General features: G+C 39.9%; 1 protein-coding gene across 2 annotated transcripts in view; it reads left to right on the top strand.

Annotated features, from left to right (window-relative positions):
* Window positions 1–1,546: 1,546 nt before the first annotated feature.
* Window positions 1,547–17,657, top strand: part of YAF2 (YY1 associated factor 2) — a 32,717-nt gene continuing 16,606 nt past the window's right edge. For both annotated transcript variants that reach the window (XM_060777594.2, XM_060777595.2), the window contains exons 1-2: window positions 1,547–1,825; window positions 2,169–2,294. In XM_060777594.2, coding sequence (XP_060633577.1) covers window positions 1,800–1,825; window positions 2,169–2,294 — 152 coding nt within the window. In that variant the 5' untranslated portion in view covers window positions 1,547–1,799. The remainder of the gene's footprint in view (window positions 1,826–2,168; window positions 2,295–17,657) is intronic.

The raw sequence follows: 17,657 nt of genomic DNA, 5'->3' as shown, positions 1-17,657 counted from the left end.
ACAGACATATAAACCAGGCACCTTCCACACAGCAGAATAAAATCCCACATTTTCTGCTTTGGACACTCAGGTAATGTGGGATTTTCTGCCTTGATATTCTGGGATGTAGGGCTCCGTGGAAGGGCCCTGGGTTATCTGAGTCCACACTCATATAATGTGGGATTTTCTGCCCTGATACTCTGGGATACAGGGCTCTGTGGAAGGGCCCTGGGTTATCTAAGTCCACACTTATATAACGTGGGATTTTCTGCCTTGATATTCTGGGATACAGGGCTGAGTGGAAGGGCCCTGGGGTATCTGAGTCCACACTCATATAACGTGGGATTTTCTGCCTTGATATTCTGGGGTGTAGGGCTCTGTGGAAGGGTCCTGGGTTATCTAATTCCATGCTCATATAATGTGGGATTTTCTGCCTTGATATTCTGGGGTGTAGGGCTCTGTGGAAGGGCCCTGGGTTATCTGAGTGGGATTTTATATAACGTGGGATTTTCTGCCCTGATATTCTGAGATACAGGTCTGTATGAAATGGCCCTGGGCCTACATCCCATATCATATCCTAGAATATCAAGGCAAAAAATCCCACATTGTCTGATAACCCAGTTCAAAGTAGATATTGTGGGATTTCCTGCTTTGTGGAAGGACCCTCAGTCAAATGCTCCACACTCATATAATGTGGGATTTTCTGCCCTGATATTCTGGGATACAGGTCTGTATGGAAGGGCCCTGGGTTATATGAGTCCACACTCATATAATGTGGGATTTTCTGCCTTGATATTCTGGGATTTAGGGCTGTGTGGAAGGGCCCTGGGTTATCTGAGTCCATGGTCATAAAATGTGGGATTTTCTGCCTTGACATTCTGGGATGTAGGGCTCCGTGGAAGGGCCCTGGATTATCTGAGTCCACACTCGTATAATGTGGGATTTTCTGTCTTGACATTCTGGGATGTAGGGCTGCATGGAAGGGCCCTGGGTTATCTAGGGGCCTTTCCACACAGCCGTATAAACGAGAATATCTAGGCAAAAAATCCCACAATATCTGCTTTGAACCGTGTTTCCACACTACCATATATTCCAGTTGAAAGCAGAAAATGTGGTGTTTTATTCAGCTGTGTGGAAGGGGCCTAAGTCCACACTGAGGTAATGTGGAAGGATCCCCCAAGGATCCTAAGAGGGCAGTGTGGAAAGAGGCCTGAGGCTGCGGCCTTCCCTGCCTAAAATGAAAGGCGAAGGGGAGGGGGAATGGCGCTGGTGTCACGGCCGAGGCCTGTGTGGAGAGACAGAAAGAGAGAGAGTGGGAGGGAGAGGGGGGGAGAGAGAGAGAGTCGGCGCAATAGTCGCCCTTCGAAGCCATTCCCCTTCGTGAGTGTGTGTGGTGGTGTGTGTGTGCGCGCGAGGGGCCCCTCCGGCTGCCTCCCCTTGCGCCGTGCTCGCGCCGTGCGCCTGTCTCGCGAGCGGGGATCCCTCTCCGGCTGCCCCCGCCGTCGCCTGGGCCTCGGCCTGGTTGGCGACCGGGGAACACGTGAGGGAGGCGGCGGGCGGGCAGGCAGGCGGGCGGGCGGGCTGCGGGAAGAAGGAGAGGGAGGAGAAGGCGAGGCGGCGGCCGGAGTTCCCCCAACAGCTGGAGGTGGCCGCTCGCTCCAAGTTGTTGTGTCGGCCGCGGCTCCTCCTCTTTCTGCTCCCCTTGCTCGCTTCCCCTCAGCAGCAGCAGCCGCCTCCTCCTCCTCCTCTTCTCGCTCCTCCTTATTGACAAATACACAAAGGGCCGCAGCCGCCGGGCTGGAGACGCGTCTGGAGCCGGCATGGGAGACAAGAAGAGCCCCACAAGGTGAGCCTGCGAGGAGGGCGGCCAGGGGGTTGTTCTCGTGAGGGGCTTCTTCCTCGTCGCCCTCTCTCCCGCCTCCTCTTGTGGCGCGATGGCGGGGAGGCGAAAAGGGACGAGGAAAGGAGAGGAAGCCTGATCACTAGGCCAAGCGAGAGGAGGAGAAGGAGAAAGAGGAGGAGGAGGCACCGGCGGAATAGGTCTCCTCGGGTCGCTTACAAAAGCCTCCCGGTGCCTCTCTCTCTCTCCTTCCCCCGCTCGCTCTCCCCTCCTTATCCTTCCTCCCCTTTTCCCCTCCTCCTTATCCTCCCCCTCTTTCTCTCTCTTTTTATTTCCCGATTCTTTTTAGGCCGAAGCGGCAGCCGAAACCCTCCTCCGACGAGGGCTACTGGGACTGCAGCGTCTGCACCTTCCGCAACAGCGCCGAGGCCTTCAAGTGCATGATGTGCGATGTGAGGAAGGGCACCTCCACCCGGTGAGTGAGCGAGAGGAGACACACACACACACACACACAGCGAGGGAGAGGCCTGAGTGAGTGGCACCGCAGCCCTCCTCCAGCAGAACGGGAGGGAATGGCGGCGAAGGGAGGGAAAGGCCCAAGGAGGCTGCAGGGAGAGCAGAGAGAGAAGGAAGGGAGGAAGGATGGCGGGGAAGGGACAGCAGAGCCGGCCACCATCGCAGCCTTGCTCCTGATCGCCGCCTTTTCTCGGCAAGGGTGACAGGAGGGAGTGGAAGGGATTCCTTTCGCAGGGCCCTTGCACACAGCCCTATAACACAAGAATATCGTGGCAGAAAATACCACAATATCTGCTTTGAAGTGGGTTAACTGAGTCCAATTCAAAGCAGAAAATGTGGGATTTTCTGCCTTGATGTTCTGAGTTATAAGGGCCCTCAGACAACCCAGTTCAAAGCAGATATTATGGGATTTCCTGCCTTGATATTCTGGGTTCTATGGCTGTGTGGAAGGGCCCTCAGATAACTCAGTTCAAAGCAGATATTGTGGGATATTTGGCATTGATATTCTGGTTTTTGTGACTATGTAGAAGGACCTTCAGATAACCCAGTTCAAAGTAGGTATTGTGGAATTTCCTGCCTTGATATTCTAGGTTCTATAGCTGTGTTGAAGGGCCCTCAGATAACCCAGTTCAAAGCAGATATTTTGTGGAACTTCCTGCCTTGATATTCCGGGATATAGGACTGTGGAAGGGCCCTCAGATAACCCAGTTCAAAGCAGATATTGTGGAATTTCCTGCCTTGATATTCTGGGTTCTATGGCTGTGTGGAAGGACCCTCAGATAACTCAGTTCAAGGCAGATATTGTGGGATATTTGGCATTGATATTCTGGGTTTTCTGACTATGTAGAAGGACCTTCAGATAACCCAGCACAAAGTAGATATTGTGGAATTTCCTGCCTTGATATTCTAGGTTCTATAGCTGTGTAGAAGGGCCCTCAGATAACCCAGTTCAAGGCAGATATTGTGGAATTTCCTGCCTTGATATTCTGGGGCCCCTTCCACATAGCTGTATAAAATCCCAAATTTTCTGCTTTGAACTGGAATATATGGCAGTGTGGACTCAGGACCCTTCCATACAGCCCTATATCCCAGAATATCAAGGCAGAAAAATCTCACAATATCTGCTTTGAACTGGGTTATCTGAGGACCCTTCTGCACAGCCCTATATCCCAGAATATCAAGGCAGAAAACCCCACATTATCTGAATGTGGACTCAGATAACCCAGTTCAAAGTAGATATTATAGGATTTTTGGCCTTGATATTCTGGGGTTCTATGGCTGTGTAGAAGGGCCCTTAGATAACCCAGTTCAAGGTAGATATTGTGGAATTTCCTGCCTTGATATTCTGGGGCCCCTTCCACATAGCTGTATAAAATCCCACATTTTCTGCTTTGAACTGGAATATATGGCAGTGTGGACTCGGGACCCTTCCACACAGCCCTATATCCCAGAATATCAAGGCAGAAAATCCCACCTTATCTGAGTGAGGACTCAGATAACCCATTTAAAAGCAGATATTGTGGAATTTCCTGCTTTGATATTCAGGGATATAGGGCTGTGTGGAAGGGTCCTCCAATAACCCAGGATCCATCCACACAGCCCTATATCCCAGAATGTCATGGCAGAAAATCCCACATTATCTGAGTTTGGATTTAGATAGCCCAGTTCAAAGCAGATATTGTGGGATTATCTGGCCTCCAATAACCCAGGGCCCTTCCACACAGCTTTATATCCTAGAGTATAAAGGCGGAAATATCCGCTTTGAACTGGGTTATCTGAATTCACACTGCCATATATTCCAGTTCAAAGCAGAAAACGTGAGATTCTCTGCCTTGATATCTGGGTTATATTGCTGTGTGGAAGGGACCTGGGATACATATTAAGCATCTCTTATCCAGGATTATGAAACACAGTAGACTCTCTAGGGATTGGTAGACACTGGATATAAGTGTCCTTTCCCATTGCTTCAGGGTTACTGTTAAAAATAGGCCCAACTGAAATCTATGCCTCATACTATACCGTGTCATATGCTCTGTACAGGCAGTCCTCAAGTTACGAACATGATCAGTTCTGTAGGTTTGTTCTTAAGTTAGATTTGTATGTAAGTCAAATAATAATAGTAATAATAATGGAATACCATGTATCAGTTTCTTTCCAAATGAATAACTTAACTTCCACATGTTATTTACAATATTGCTGTATAAAACATGGTTTCTATTGTTTTCATTTGATCTGACGAGGAAACAAACTAAAATGATGGAGAATGCTTATACAGGCAGTCCCCAAGTTATGAATTACATAGTTTCTTTAGGTTTGTTCTTAGGTTCGTCAGTTTGTCAGTGAGGACTGCTAATCAATTTTTTGTAAGTCAGAACAGGTACATTTCAAAGTAATATATACACACTAGACTTTGACAGCATACGGAAATGTTCATATCCCTGTGGTGTTTGTTTTGCTGTCTGTACCCGTGTTTGAAAGATTTCACCTCACTTTCTGTCCCTGTGATCATTGATTTTGAAAAAATTAGCTTATTGTGGAATCAAGGATTGGCGACAAAGCTCCAGTGGAGAAACATTTTCCCCGTGATCACTCTTTCAGGAGTATATTTCCCTTCCTAGGACTAGATTTCACTCACTTCCTGTTGTCTCACCCCCATTCTTAACTGTGAGTCATTTGTAAATGGGATGTTTGTAACTTGGGGACTGCCTACATTGGCTTGGTATTAATATTGAAGTAATTAAAAACAAATAATAAAGACAAAACTCAATGTAACACAGTTTTACTGTATCATAAAAAACGCTTTGTGAATACAGTATGTGATTTTTGTTCAATGGCAGTCAATCAACTTTTTTCTGGTTTCTTGAAAGGCCCAGTTGCTTGAGTTGTGGTTAACAGAAGGTCTACTGTATGCCAGAATTGTCCCACTCCAAACTGATTTTGATCAAAAGTCAAACCTGCATGTCCAAATGACATCCAGAGTTACTTTGAGTTAAATGAGTTAACCTGATTTTGCTCTATTATATACAAAGTGAGAGAATGACTTTGAGATGAGTGTGGACAAATGGACAGGCTTCTAATCCGAACTGTGCACATGGTCCAGTGCCACTGTAAGAAAAAGGGGGGACAGATGGTGTCCATATTGTTCCCTGTTGCTGTTGCAGATACCTTAATTTTCTGATTGTTCAGTATACACAATTTTGGTTTCATTGTACTAAAATTATTTAAAATATTACATATAAAGTCACCTTCAGGCATAAGGTTTATCATTCAAAATACTGTCTTGTGATGTCTATGGAAGTATTCCAAAATCCAAAAAAATCTTAAATGCTTCAGGTCTCAAGCGTTTTGGATAAGGGATAACCAGCCTGTCTCATACAAGCTCTTCCTCTTTAGATTTCTTCTTTTCTTTTTGGCACAGTTTTGCTGTGATCACACTGTCAGCTTTCTGAAGTATTTGCAGTTTGTTTTGCTTTTTAACTCGCTGGTAAGAGGATGTAGTATTGCTTGTGTTGTGAAAACATACACTGATAATTCAACTTTGTTGCAGAAATGGGCCAATTTTTAAAATGTTATCTGCAAAGCAATTGAGCTGTAGTTTGCTTAAAAAGGTAATTTTTGAAATGTTTTTGATTGGTGAATTCATGCAATGAAAGGCTGGCAAAGAACTTCTTGGATGTGTTTGAAATTGTTGCTGTTATCTTTGTTAATGCTTTGTTAAATCAGGAGTATCTTCATCTTTCGCTTTTCCATACCAGGGAAATGCCTATCTTTGCAAGAGATGGTTCATGTGGACAAATGATCAATTCTTTCAGGGTGTCTGTCAGTGAGGACTGTTAACCAATTGGTGAAAATCCCAAGTTGCTGCTGTGAAGATAGTCATAAGGAAAAGGGCAAGCTTAATAACATTTGGGTAGCAAAAGAAAAGATGGAAAGTATTTGTCAGTATCCTGCTCACTGCATAGCAGCCCCTGTGAACACTAGCAAGGATTCTAACTAGCCAGCACCTAACATTTGTGCGGTGCTCAGTGATTCTTACGTCCTTTGTTGTCTCCTAATGGTTACAGCTTTTTTTACTCATTTACAGCTAATGCAAGACATGTATTATATTTGTGATAGATATGATGCATTTCAGTTCATGAAAAAATCTGTAGGATCAAGAAACAGGAGATAGATATGCACTAGCATCACATTAAAAAAGACTGAGTACCAAATTATGAGAGTTCGGTCATGCTATCAGTCACAGGTTCATTAAGTATGAGTTCACAAGCTCATTTTCTAAAGCTAATGCATATTTACTGATGGTATGTATACACTGCTTTTCCTTTACGCAAAGTACTTCATAGAGAGATTGAATAATATTTAAAAGCAGTAACAGTATAGGATAGTATTGTATAACCTAAAATTAACTGCTAACTAAAGCAGCTATCTTATAAACCTTATAAACCTTATTAAAGGAGGGGACATATCCTAATATCAATAAAGACAATCCATAGCTTCAGGACAACTCTGGGCCCTTCCAAAGCCCTGTATCCCAGAATATTAAGGCAGAAAATCCCAATTAGCTGACTGTGGACTCAGATATCCCAGTTCAAATCAGATATTGTGGGATTTTCTTCCTTGATATTCTGGGATATAGGGCTGTGTGGAAGAGCCCTAAGACTATCAAGGCAGAAAATCCAACAATATTTGCTTTGAACTGGGTTATTTGAGTCCACACTCAGATAATGTGGAATTTTCCGCCTTGATATTCTGGGATATAGGGCTCTGTGGCTGGGCTCTTGGTTATCCAAGGCCCCTTCCACACAGCTGAATAAAATCGCACATTATTTGCTTTGAACTAGAATATATGGCGGTGTGAACTCAGATAACCCAGATCAAAGTAGATATTGTGGGATATCCTGCCTTGATATTCTGGGTTATATGGCAATGTGGAAGGACCCTGAGTCCACACTGCCATATATTACAGTTCAAAGCAAATAATGTGCGATTTTATTCAGCTGTGTGGAAGCGACCTTTGTTAAAGGTCGAATTGCTGTCTCTGTCTCTCTGAGGCCTTGTCTACACTGACCCCAAGCTCCAATTTGGACCAGATGTCTAACCTTGATGTCCAGATGACATCCAGGGACCGTTGGCATGTAATGTAAGGTAAAATTGATTAACCTAGTTTTAGTCTCATGTTACACAAAGGGCCCTTCCACATAGCCAAATAACCCAGAATATCAGGGCAAAAAAATCCCACAATATCTGCTTTGAACTGGGTTATCTGAGTTCACACTGCCATATATTCCAGTTCAAAGCAGAAATGTGGGTTTTTATCCAACTGTGTGGAAGGGGCCAAAGGCAGGAAATTCTCCAGAGTTTAAGTGAAACTCTGGAGTGGCTCCACACTTTGGGGTGAGTATGAACAGGTGGACCAGCTCTAATCTGAACAATTCCGCTTTCCCCATGGTCCAGCACCACCACCACCCTCTTTTCCCTGTACTCAGCAGCACAGGGGAAAGGGGATGGATCAGTCCCATAATGCCCCCTATCACCATGGAAGAAAATCACTGAGCTTCAGAAAGCAGGCCATTACTAGGCATCTTTGCTGACATCAGGAAAGATGTCTATGTGTGCTTATATATCAACATACATAAGAGGAATATATGTGTGTCTGGATTGTAGATGTATATCTTGATCCCATGCAAATTCCATGGATTTAACTGGGACATATGCTGCAGTAAGTAGGCATGTGACTAAATTCCAAAATCATTTTTTCCTATGGAATTTTATTATATAAGTAGTGTTTACGCTATAATTTTTCCAGGTTGCACTTTTATACAGATCCCTCTTCTTTTACATAATGCTGTGAAAATGTTCACAGAAATTGGTTTGTTAAATCTATGAAAATGAATTACACAGATGCTTCCATAATCTTGTAATGTTTCTTATAATATATATCCTATTTATTTGCCTCATTAATTTTCTTGCTGCTTTTTTGTTTAGGCAGCTTGGGTTTTCAGTAAAACTTTATTTATCCTGATATTTCTAGTATCTGTTCTTTCTTGGTTTGCCTAAGGCAAACCTACACAGCCATATAATCCAGATTATCAAAACAGATAATCCACATTATCTGCTTTGAACTGGATTATATGAGTCTACAGTGCCAGATAAACCAGTTTAAAGCAGATAATGTGGATTTTATATGGCAGTGTAGAAGGGCCCTACGTTGACTGATATGATAGTTGGCAGTTCATCTTACTAAATGAATGAATACAGATTTTGCACCAAGAGCTATTTTTTCTGATCCGGTGCATATGTATTGTTTTTAGAAGTATGTATATGTATTATTTTTTAGTAGTATATTTCAGTAAGTGATAGATCTGTAAGAACTATCTTGCTAAATTAGATCAAGATCCATCTGCTTCAGCCTGCCTCTGAATTCTTTCGATATGGAAGTATAATCATATCTATAGTTGTGATCTAAGTATATGATCCCATGTAGAGCTGATGAATGTGAGGACTTTATTTAGTTAACATGGCTTATAGGTAGTAGGTAACATGATTATTCTGTCCTTTCAAAAGTTATAAAGGGAATATATCGACATATACATGGCATAAAGAACATAATCTTTTAGAGGTTGAGCATTTCTTACTCAGAATTCCAGAACCCAAATTTCCCCAAAGATAGCGACACCTTTGCCTAGTGATATTCAGTGTACACAAACTTTATCTTAGGCACAACAAAAAAATACTGTATATAAAATTACTTTTAGCCTATGTATTTAAGGTGCATATGAAATGGAAATGAATATTATATTTAGATTTGGGTCCCTCCTCCAACATAGCTCATTATGTAGATATGTGCAAATATAGGTACTGCAAAATTAAAAACAAACCAACCCGGAATCTAAAATATGTCTTGGCCCAAACTGTATAATATTTTCAAACTTCCAATAAAATCTTAGGGCATATATCTACATGCTGGTCCCAAGGAGAGACAAAACAGATGGTGGTTTTTCTGAGCAGAAGAAATACAAAATAGATAAGACATAGGGCTCTTCCACACAGCCATATAACCCAGAATGTCATGGCAGATAATCCTCAATATCTGCTTTGAACTGGATTATCTAAGTCCACACTGCTATATAAATCAGTTCATTGTGGATTTTATACAGTCGTGTGGAAGGGACCTAAGTGAGTGCAAAGTGTATGCAGAGTCAGAAATTTTGATCTACTTTTCATTTTGCCAGTCTGGCTTTTCCTTACATTCAGATGTGTCATATGTGTATCACACACCAAAACTAATTAATGAAAATCTGTTGGTGTGGAAACCCATATGTTTGATTACATGCATTTTCTGAGTCTTGATATGAAGGTCATGAAATCCTGTCTCTTTCAGCAGTGCTTTGTTTGGAGATGTCTGGATGATAGTCTGTTTTGTCATTTATGTAGGTTTAGAGCAATTTGCATAATACATTGTATTTTGTATTTAAATAGGGGGATAAAATTATTTATTATATAGAGCAGTGTTCCTTAAATCTTTTCAACTTGCAACTTTTTTTGCTTGCTAAATTTTTAAGTTACCCCAGGTATATAGGTATATAAAATAGGTTTAAAAATCAAACTTTTAAAAAAAAATTCAGATGGTTCAATCCATGGACATGGAGGACCAACTGTATTTATGTGTGTATGTATTCAATGGATGGTTAAATCTATGAACACAGAAGGACCTCCCTATTTCAAGCAAAGCTCTGCAGGAAGATTATGGTGAAATCCTTCAAATAACAGCAACTCATTTTAAGAAGCCTTGATATAGACAATTGCTCAGAAGTTAATGAAAATGAGAGTTTATACTGATTGCACAAACACTTTAGAATTTGAATCAATTTATAGATAAACATAGAAACATACATTCTTTGGAGTATTTTAAATACTTGATTTGATACATACATTTGTTACATTTTAATTATAGAATTTGAGAGTTACATTTGGTGCACAGAATTTCAGAAAATTGGGAATGCTATTAGTTAATATGGGGATGTTCAGGTATATTCACAGTGCTTTCATAGAATTTAAGAGTAATCTGAAGAACAAGCAAGACTTTAGTGTTATTGTGTATATGAATTCTGATTTCCTCTTGATATATCTCCACATCTGTCTGTTTTGTTTATGTAAATATAAAGATTAAGACAATTATCTGGTAGCCATGCACAGCTCTAGTGTGTATTTTTACAGCATTGTAATATATTTTTAGTAGCTACGTTGACAGCCTATTCTGTATTACATTTGAAGGACATTACATTCTATCCATCCATCTCAAACTAAGTATAAATAGATTTTGCAGGCATGGAACCAAATTTGGAGCTTGAACGTAAGAGCATCAGTATTCTGTAAAATATATGGTGTCCTAACTGTCAAGTAATACAATGAATGAATTCCCTTGCTATTTATGCTTTTGAGGATAAATGCTTTCTGTGTAGAAGTGATAGCTTGAGATGGTTCCCAAAGGGAATTGCTTTGCATTGTAAAACCTTTGCTAAATATTGCACTATGCTACACAGCAATCTGTTAAGCCTTTACTGTTGAAAAATGTTTGTGGCCTCAAAAATGTACAGTTTTAATTTATTATGCATTTGTTAATGTATTTGTTAGTTTATCTGTTTATTCTGCTTTGTAAGACACCTATGGGTATGTGTGAAATCTCCAGAATTAAATTGTAAAATAAAAAAAAATGAATTTTCTAAATGTCTACATTAGAAAGTAAGAATATTTGTAAGAACATTGGCGCCCCAATTGTTCCAAATGTTAAGAATGAATAGTTTTTCATTCTTAAATCAAATAACGAAGCAAACAAATTCATGTTTTGACGAAATATACATAGAATAGAGTATAGTTGACCTTCTATATCTAAGGATTCTGTATCCACAGATCCAACCATCCACAACTTGCATTTTTTAAAGATGTTGCAAAAAGCAAACACTGATTTTGCCATTTTATATAAGGGACACCATTTTAGCCCCCTTCCACCCTGCCCTACATTCCAGGATCTGATCCCAGATTATCTACTTTAAACTGGATTATATGTGTCTTCAATGCTAGAATTGGGATAAGCAGATAATCTGGAATCAGATCCTGGGATATCGGGCAATGTGGAAGGGGCCTTAGTGTGATATTGTATATCATGGGACTTGAGCATCAACAGATTTTGATATTCATAGGTGTGCCTGTGTGCTGAAATCAAACCCTAAGGAATACCAATGGTTTACTTAATATTTAGGAAATCACCTCTGAGTATTTGTTGCCTCAGAAAACCTCATAAAATTCATAAACAGGTGACTTGAAGACACATACTCAGATACAATATTATCTATAGGCAGCCTTGATATTTGAAAGACACTATTTTCCCCCTCCCAACAGCCAATAAATTCCCAACCGCTGATAAACTAGATAGGATTTCTGGGAGTTGAAGTCCAAAACCCCTGGAGGGCCCAAGTTTGCCAATGCACACTTTGAGAAGCACTGTCTTAGAGAAAAGGACTAACAGAGGTAAGGCCTTATTAAAGCAGTTCTAGCTCTCCTTCCTTGCAAATTCATTTAGGTATGATATCCACTGGGATACTATACGTCAACTCTACTGCACTCAGTAGACTGTAGTTCTTATATCTGAAGTCTTAACAGGCACAGAGAAGATGCTTCAGCATGCCACAATTTGGCACCCTCTAGAACAGTGGTTCTCAACATGTGAGTCTCCAGATGTTTTGGCCTTCAGCTCCCAGAAATCCTAACAGCTGGTAAACTGGCTGGGATTTCTGGGAGTTGTAGGCCAAAACACCTGTGGACCTACAGGTTGAGAACTACTGCTCTAGAAGTTTTGGATAATAACTCTCACTTTGCTAAGAAATCATGGGACTTGTTGTTTTACATTACCATTAGCCTTATCTGTCAGAGTGTTGGTCATCACCAAACTACAAATTCAAGGATTTGATAGCATTGAGGCAGGGGAGTGAAAGTAATGTCAAACTGCATGAATTCTACAGAGTAGATACATCCTTCAGTCATTATGATCATTAGCCAAAGGTCCTGTTGACCTTTGTAGTCTGTCATTTCTGAAAGGCACTTAAGTGGAAAGACTTCCTATAGTTCAATATTGACAACTGTGCATGCTTTGGAATGGATTGTTATTTCATTGAATTCAGCTCACATATGATGGATATCTTACTCATTAAGCTGATTTATGAAGATTTATAGATGAAAGCACTTGTATTCCCATTGTAGATTGATGGTATCTCAACAATACTTTTTATTTTTATTGTGTGATGGGATACATCTGCAACAAACTTAGCTATTGCAGGTAATAATTTCATTAGCTAATATTCTTTTTTTTGCGGGGGTGGGGGGGTGGTGGTATTGATATAGAAATAGCACTTGTGATGAACCAACATGGTCAAATCTGATGGAACAAATAACTTATGCCTCATCAGATACTGTCAAACTGTCTTCCCTATCCATTGTAGTCTATGTCACCCAAAAGCACAGCTAGGGTAATGCTTAGTGGAAACTGTAATACATTAACCTTTGGAAAGGCCATGTTTTTCATCCTTGTACTTAAAAATAAGTAGTATGGTGTATAGAGGTAGTCCCTGCGTTACAAACATCCACAAGCCAATTTTTTCAAAATCCAATGATCACAGAGACAGGAAGTGAGCTGAAATCTTCTGAACAAGGGCACAAACAGCAAAACAAACATCACAGGGGTGTTAACCTTCTCTAAGCTATACACACACATACGTATGCATATATACACATACATACATGCACACACATACATAGATACATACATACCTGTTCCGATTTACAAACAAATTTGAGTTAAAAACAGACCTACAGAACCTGTCTTGTTCGTAACTTGGGGACTGCCTGTATATGTATATATCTGTATGAATTTTTGATCTTGTGTACTTATGTGAGTGAATGGAATTACACACCCCATATGAAAGACACATGGGCTCCTTCCATACAACTGAATAAAATCCCATATTTTCTGCTTTGAACTGGAATATATGGCAGTGTGGACTTATAACCCAGTTTAAAGCTGATATTGTAGGATTTTCTAACTTAATTTCCTGGAATATATGGCTGTGTGAAAGGGTCCATGGTTCTTTCACAGATAAAGTGATTTGTGCTATTTTATTTGTCTTTGACTTTGCAGGGCCTTTTGATGTTTTCAAACAATTGGAGGAGATTGAACAATGTGGGAAAATCTATCTAGGTTCTTTGTTTTTTGAGACTGGGGTGGTCATTAGATCCGTATCAGTGCATGGTGAATCCACTCCCAGGGCCCTTTCACACAGCCAAATGACCCAGAATATCAAAGCAGATAATCCACAATATCTGGTTTGAACTGGGTTATCTGAGGGCCCTTCCACACAGCCATATATCCCAGAATATCAAGGCAGAAAATTCCACAATATCTGCTTTGAAGTGGGTTATCAGAGTTCACACTCAGATAATGTGGGATTTCCTGCCTCAATATCCTGGGATATAGGGCTGTGTGGAAGGGTCCCCAGTTTAAAGGAGATAATGGGGGATTTTATACAACTGTGTGGAAGGGGCCTCAGTTTTATAACCCTTCCTCCCACTGATGCTCTGGATTGTTTGTTAGCTGTCTTGATTCTATTCCTGTTAGGCCTGTTCTATACTGCCATATAATCCAGATCATCAAATCAGATAATCCACATTATCATCTTTGAAGTGGATTATATGAGCTACACTGTCATAGAAGATAATCTGGATTTTATATGCCACTGTTAGAAGGGGGCTTAGGAATAGGATTTAGCACCTGGATGGTTCTTACAACCTGAAGTGGCCCTGAGAAGAGTGGCTGTAATGTTCTGTGTCAGAATTTGGACTGTCTGTTGATTTTGGTTAATGCAGGCAAGGGCATCTTAAGGTTAAGGTTTGGAGCTGATCAAGCCCAACTTCGAATAAATGGTCAGTGTAGATGTGCTATTCCAGTACTTCCTTATATAGGGTTACTTATATTCTTCCACCACTCTTTATAGAGTAGAGAGATTAATTATGATTGTTCTTTCTTCATGTCTACTTTGATGTTCTATCATTTGAAAGGTTACTACAAAAACACAAAGTATTCTATAATTGGAAAATGTAAAGTTATTATATTTGCAAAACCCCCAACATTGTATGTAAATGTGTGAGTATGAGTTTTGAAGTTATTTTATATAGGCACTTCCTTATCTCCTGTGTTTATACAGTATCTGTGAACTGTATAAACACTGTATAAGCTGTGTGAGAACTATGCTTTTAAACCATTTTTATTATTGAAAATGGGCCAGATAGTTCAGGAGAGACGCGTGTTTTGTGGTATGATTTGAAATTCTTTGACCTTCTAAACATGGTATGATAGACAATATTTCCCCATTCCTCCTCCTCCTCCCTCCTTCTCTCTCTGTGTTCCAATCGAATTAAAGGACAATCTTTTTCTTTTCTGTTTGCTTTTATAATAGTAATAATAGGAGAAATTAACAACCAGATATATTAATTTGTCTTCTAATTTTTGATATTTTTCGTCATCTCTGCCCATTGCCTAATGTACTGTATAGGATTACTATAAGTGAGCATAGGGATTTGCTGGAAGAAACTGCTTATGGAAAAATAGGTTAAGCTGATTTTTCCCCCAATATGTAAAGAAATGCCAATATACAAAGAAAAGAGCTAAAGTAATTTGAAAAATCTGTATTTTATATTTAACAGAGTTATATTCCTCTTCTTTTGTATTTTTTTTTTAAAAAATCTGGATTTTCATTCATGGTTCTTTTCATACGGATTTCAGAACACCATGAGTGTGAAAAGATAAGAAAAATGAGAAAAGAGGAAACAATATCTCTGTCATTCTCACTGTTTTCAAATGTGCATCCAATTCAGTGATAAATCATCTGAACTTTCTAAATGTGTAATTCTTTGCATGTTCTTTTGTTTAGTGTTTTCTACTTAGAAAATAAGGATTTGATATATCTAGTATTGTTACCTGTGTTTTATATAAATCTTATGCACACCTGAACATATAGTATACTCCAGACTTGTTTTCAGTCTATTATACAGTTGAGGTTGCATATGGAAAGGACTCTGCATAAGTAGTCAAAATAATTTTCCATGATGTGGCTCTAAATTGATATGATTTGAGTATGTGAATGGCTTTCACATATTGGTTTTTATATTGCTTTATCATGCAACCCCTAGTTCCTAACACATGTTCAGATATGAGCTCTCTGGAACGGGTTGCAGGCAGAAGCCAACAGAAAGGAAAATCTGGAGATAAGATAACAGATTTCTATCTCTCCCTGTGGAGAAATAGAAATGCTTGTTAGCGGAAATGATGAATTATACTGAATGGAGGATTTAGACCAGGAGTGGGAGTGTGTGACCATCTAGATGCTGATTAATTGCAACTCCCATAATCCTTTACCATAGGACATGGTGGTTAGGACTGACAATTAGCATCCAACAACATCTGGTATGTCACACATTCCTAGTCTTTTATTAGACATTAGACTTCTATCAACTTTAGGAAACTTAGAAAAAATGAGTGTAAATGTAACACTCTTATTCAGAATCTTTTCCTCACACATAATCATGGGGAAAGGAATAGTCCAAAAAGGGCTTGGTCAACTATTTCAATTGACATAATTTTATCTCAACTAATATATAAGACAGAATGTTCTTGTCTGTGATGGCTCTTTTACATCCTGCTTAATGTCAGTGTGCACTAAATTTGTGTGCTAAATGTCATCAATGACTGAAAAACTGATCCTTCAGGGTTTTTCCTAAGCCTTTTGACAATTCACCTCACTTGAAATTAGGGGTAAGACATATTTATTAATGGATAATTGTATATTGGTGAATTAAACAAAAGGTCCTTGGATTAATTAGATGTTTTATTGTCCTTGGTAAGATGAGTCTCATGATTAGAATGACTAATGGAGGGGTAAACCTGTGCTAAAGGAACAGAGCAAACAGGAATGTGGGTGGGGTGGCATGATATATCTATAAGGGATATGTATTCCTGAGATGAGATCATGGCACAGCTGGCTGAGTGTCAGCTGCATTAAGATCACTCTGACCAAAAGGTCATGAGTTCGAAGCCAGCCTGGGTTAGAGTGGGTTTCCAACCAATTGTGTAGCCTGTTGTCGACCTTTGCAACCCAAAAGACAGTTGCATCTGTCAAGTAGGAAAATTAGGTACCACCTTAAAGTGTGGGGAGGCTAAATTAACTAATTTATGAGGCCATAAAAAAGACTCCAGCAAAGCACTCCATCAAAAAAGCATGCGGGGAATGCGGAAGTACTTCATCAGTGTCGCAGATGGACGATGAAAGCGACAGCTCCCCTAGCAGCCAGAAAAAGTTAAATAGCCTCTGTGTATGTCTGTATATGTTGTATGTCAAAATTGGCATTGAATGTTTGCCATATATGGGTACACTGTAATCCGCCGTGAGTCCCGTGCGGGGTGAGAAGGGCGGAATATAACTGCTGCAAATAATAATAATAATAATAATAATAATAATAATAATAATAATAAATAATAACTAAACAGAGGTTCCTAAGTTTTGGTTCTCCAAGTGTTTGTGATTTAACTTCCAGAAGCTTTGGCCAGTGCAGCTTGGCCAACTGCAGGAATTATGGAAGTTGAAGTCCAAAACACCTGGAGGACCAAACGTTCAGGCCCCTTGATTTAGGCCTTTTTTACACTGCCATATAATACAGATTATCAAAGCAAATAATCCACAGTATCTGCTTTGAACTAGATTGTATGAGTCGACACTGCCATATAATCCAGTACAAAGCAGATAATCTGGATTTTATTTAGCTGTGTAGAAGGGGGCTTAGTAATAAAGTGCGACTTCAACTGCTCCGGTAATTGTTGGAAGTCATATTCTACCAAGAATATGAGGTTCAATAAACCTTCAAAAATCTTCACTTCACTTGCAAACAGATTTGTTGTCCAGAAGGTGAAGGAGTTGATCAGCTATTTTGTCTTCTTTGTATTTGATATAGAGGAAAGGTCAAACCAAATATAGATTACATATTCTCAACTTCAAGGAAACTGATTTCAGCAATAGAAAGAAAAGTGGGAGAAACCAAGGTGATGTACATAGAATCTGATGTATAAAGAATGAGCTGTGTTTTAAAAGAGCTGTGTGTAAAATTTAGGCCCCTTCTACACTGCCATATAATCCAGATTATCAAATCAGATAATCCACATAATTTGATTTCAACTGGATTATCAGAGTTTACACTGCTATATAACCCAGTTCAAAGCAGA

Source organism: Anolis sagrei, chromosome 5, assembly GCF_037176765.1.
Source record: "Anolis sagrei isolate rAnoSag1 chromosome 5, rAnoSag1.mat, whole genome shotgun sequence".
Lineage (NCBI taxonomy): Eukaryota > Metazoa > Chordata > Lepidosauria > Squamata > Dactyloidae > Anolis > Anolis sagrei.
The sequence above is the reverse complement of the archived record's forward strand: the minus strand, read 5'-3'. Positions and strand labels throughout refer to the sequence as shown.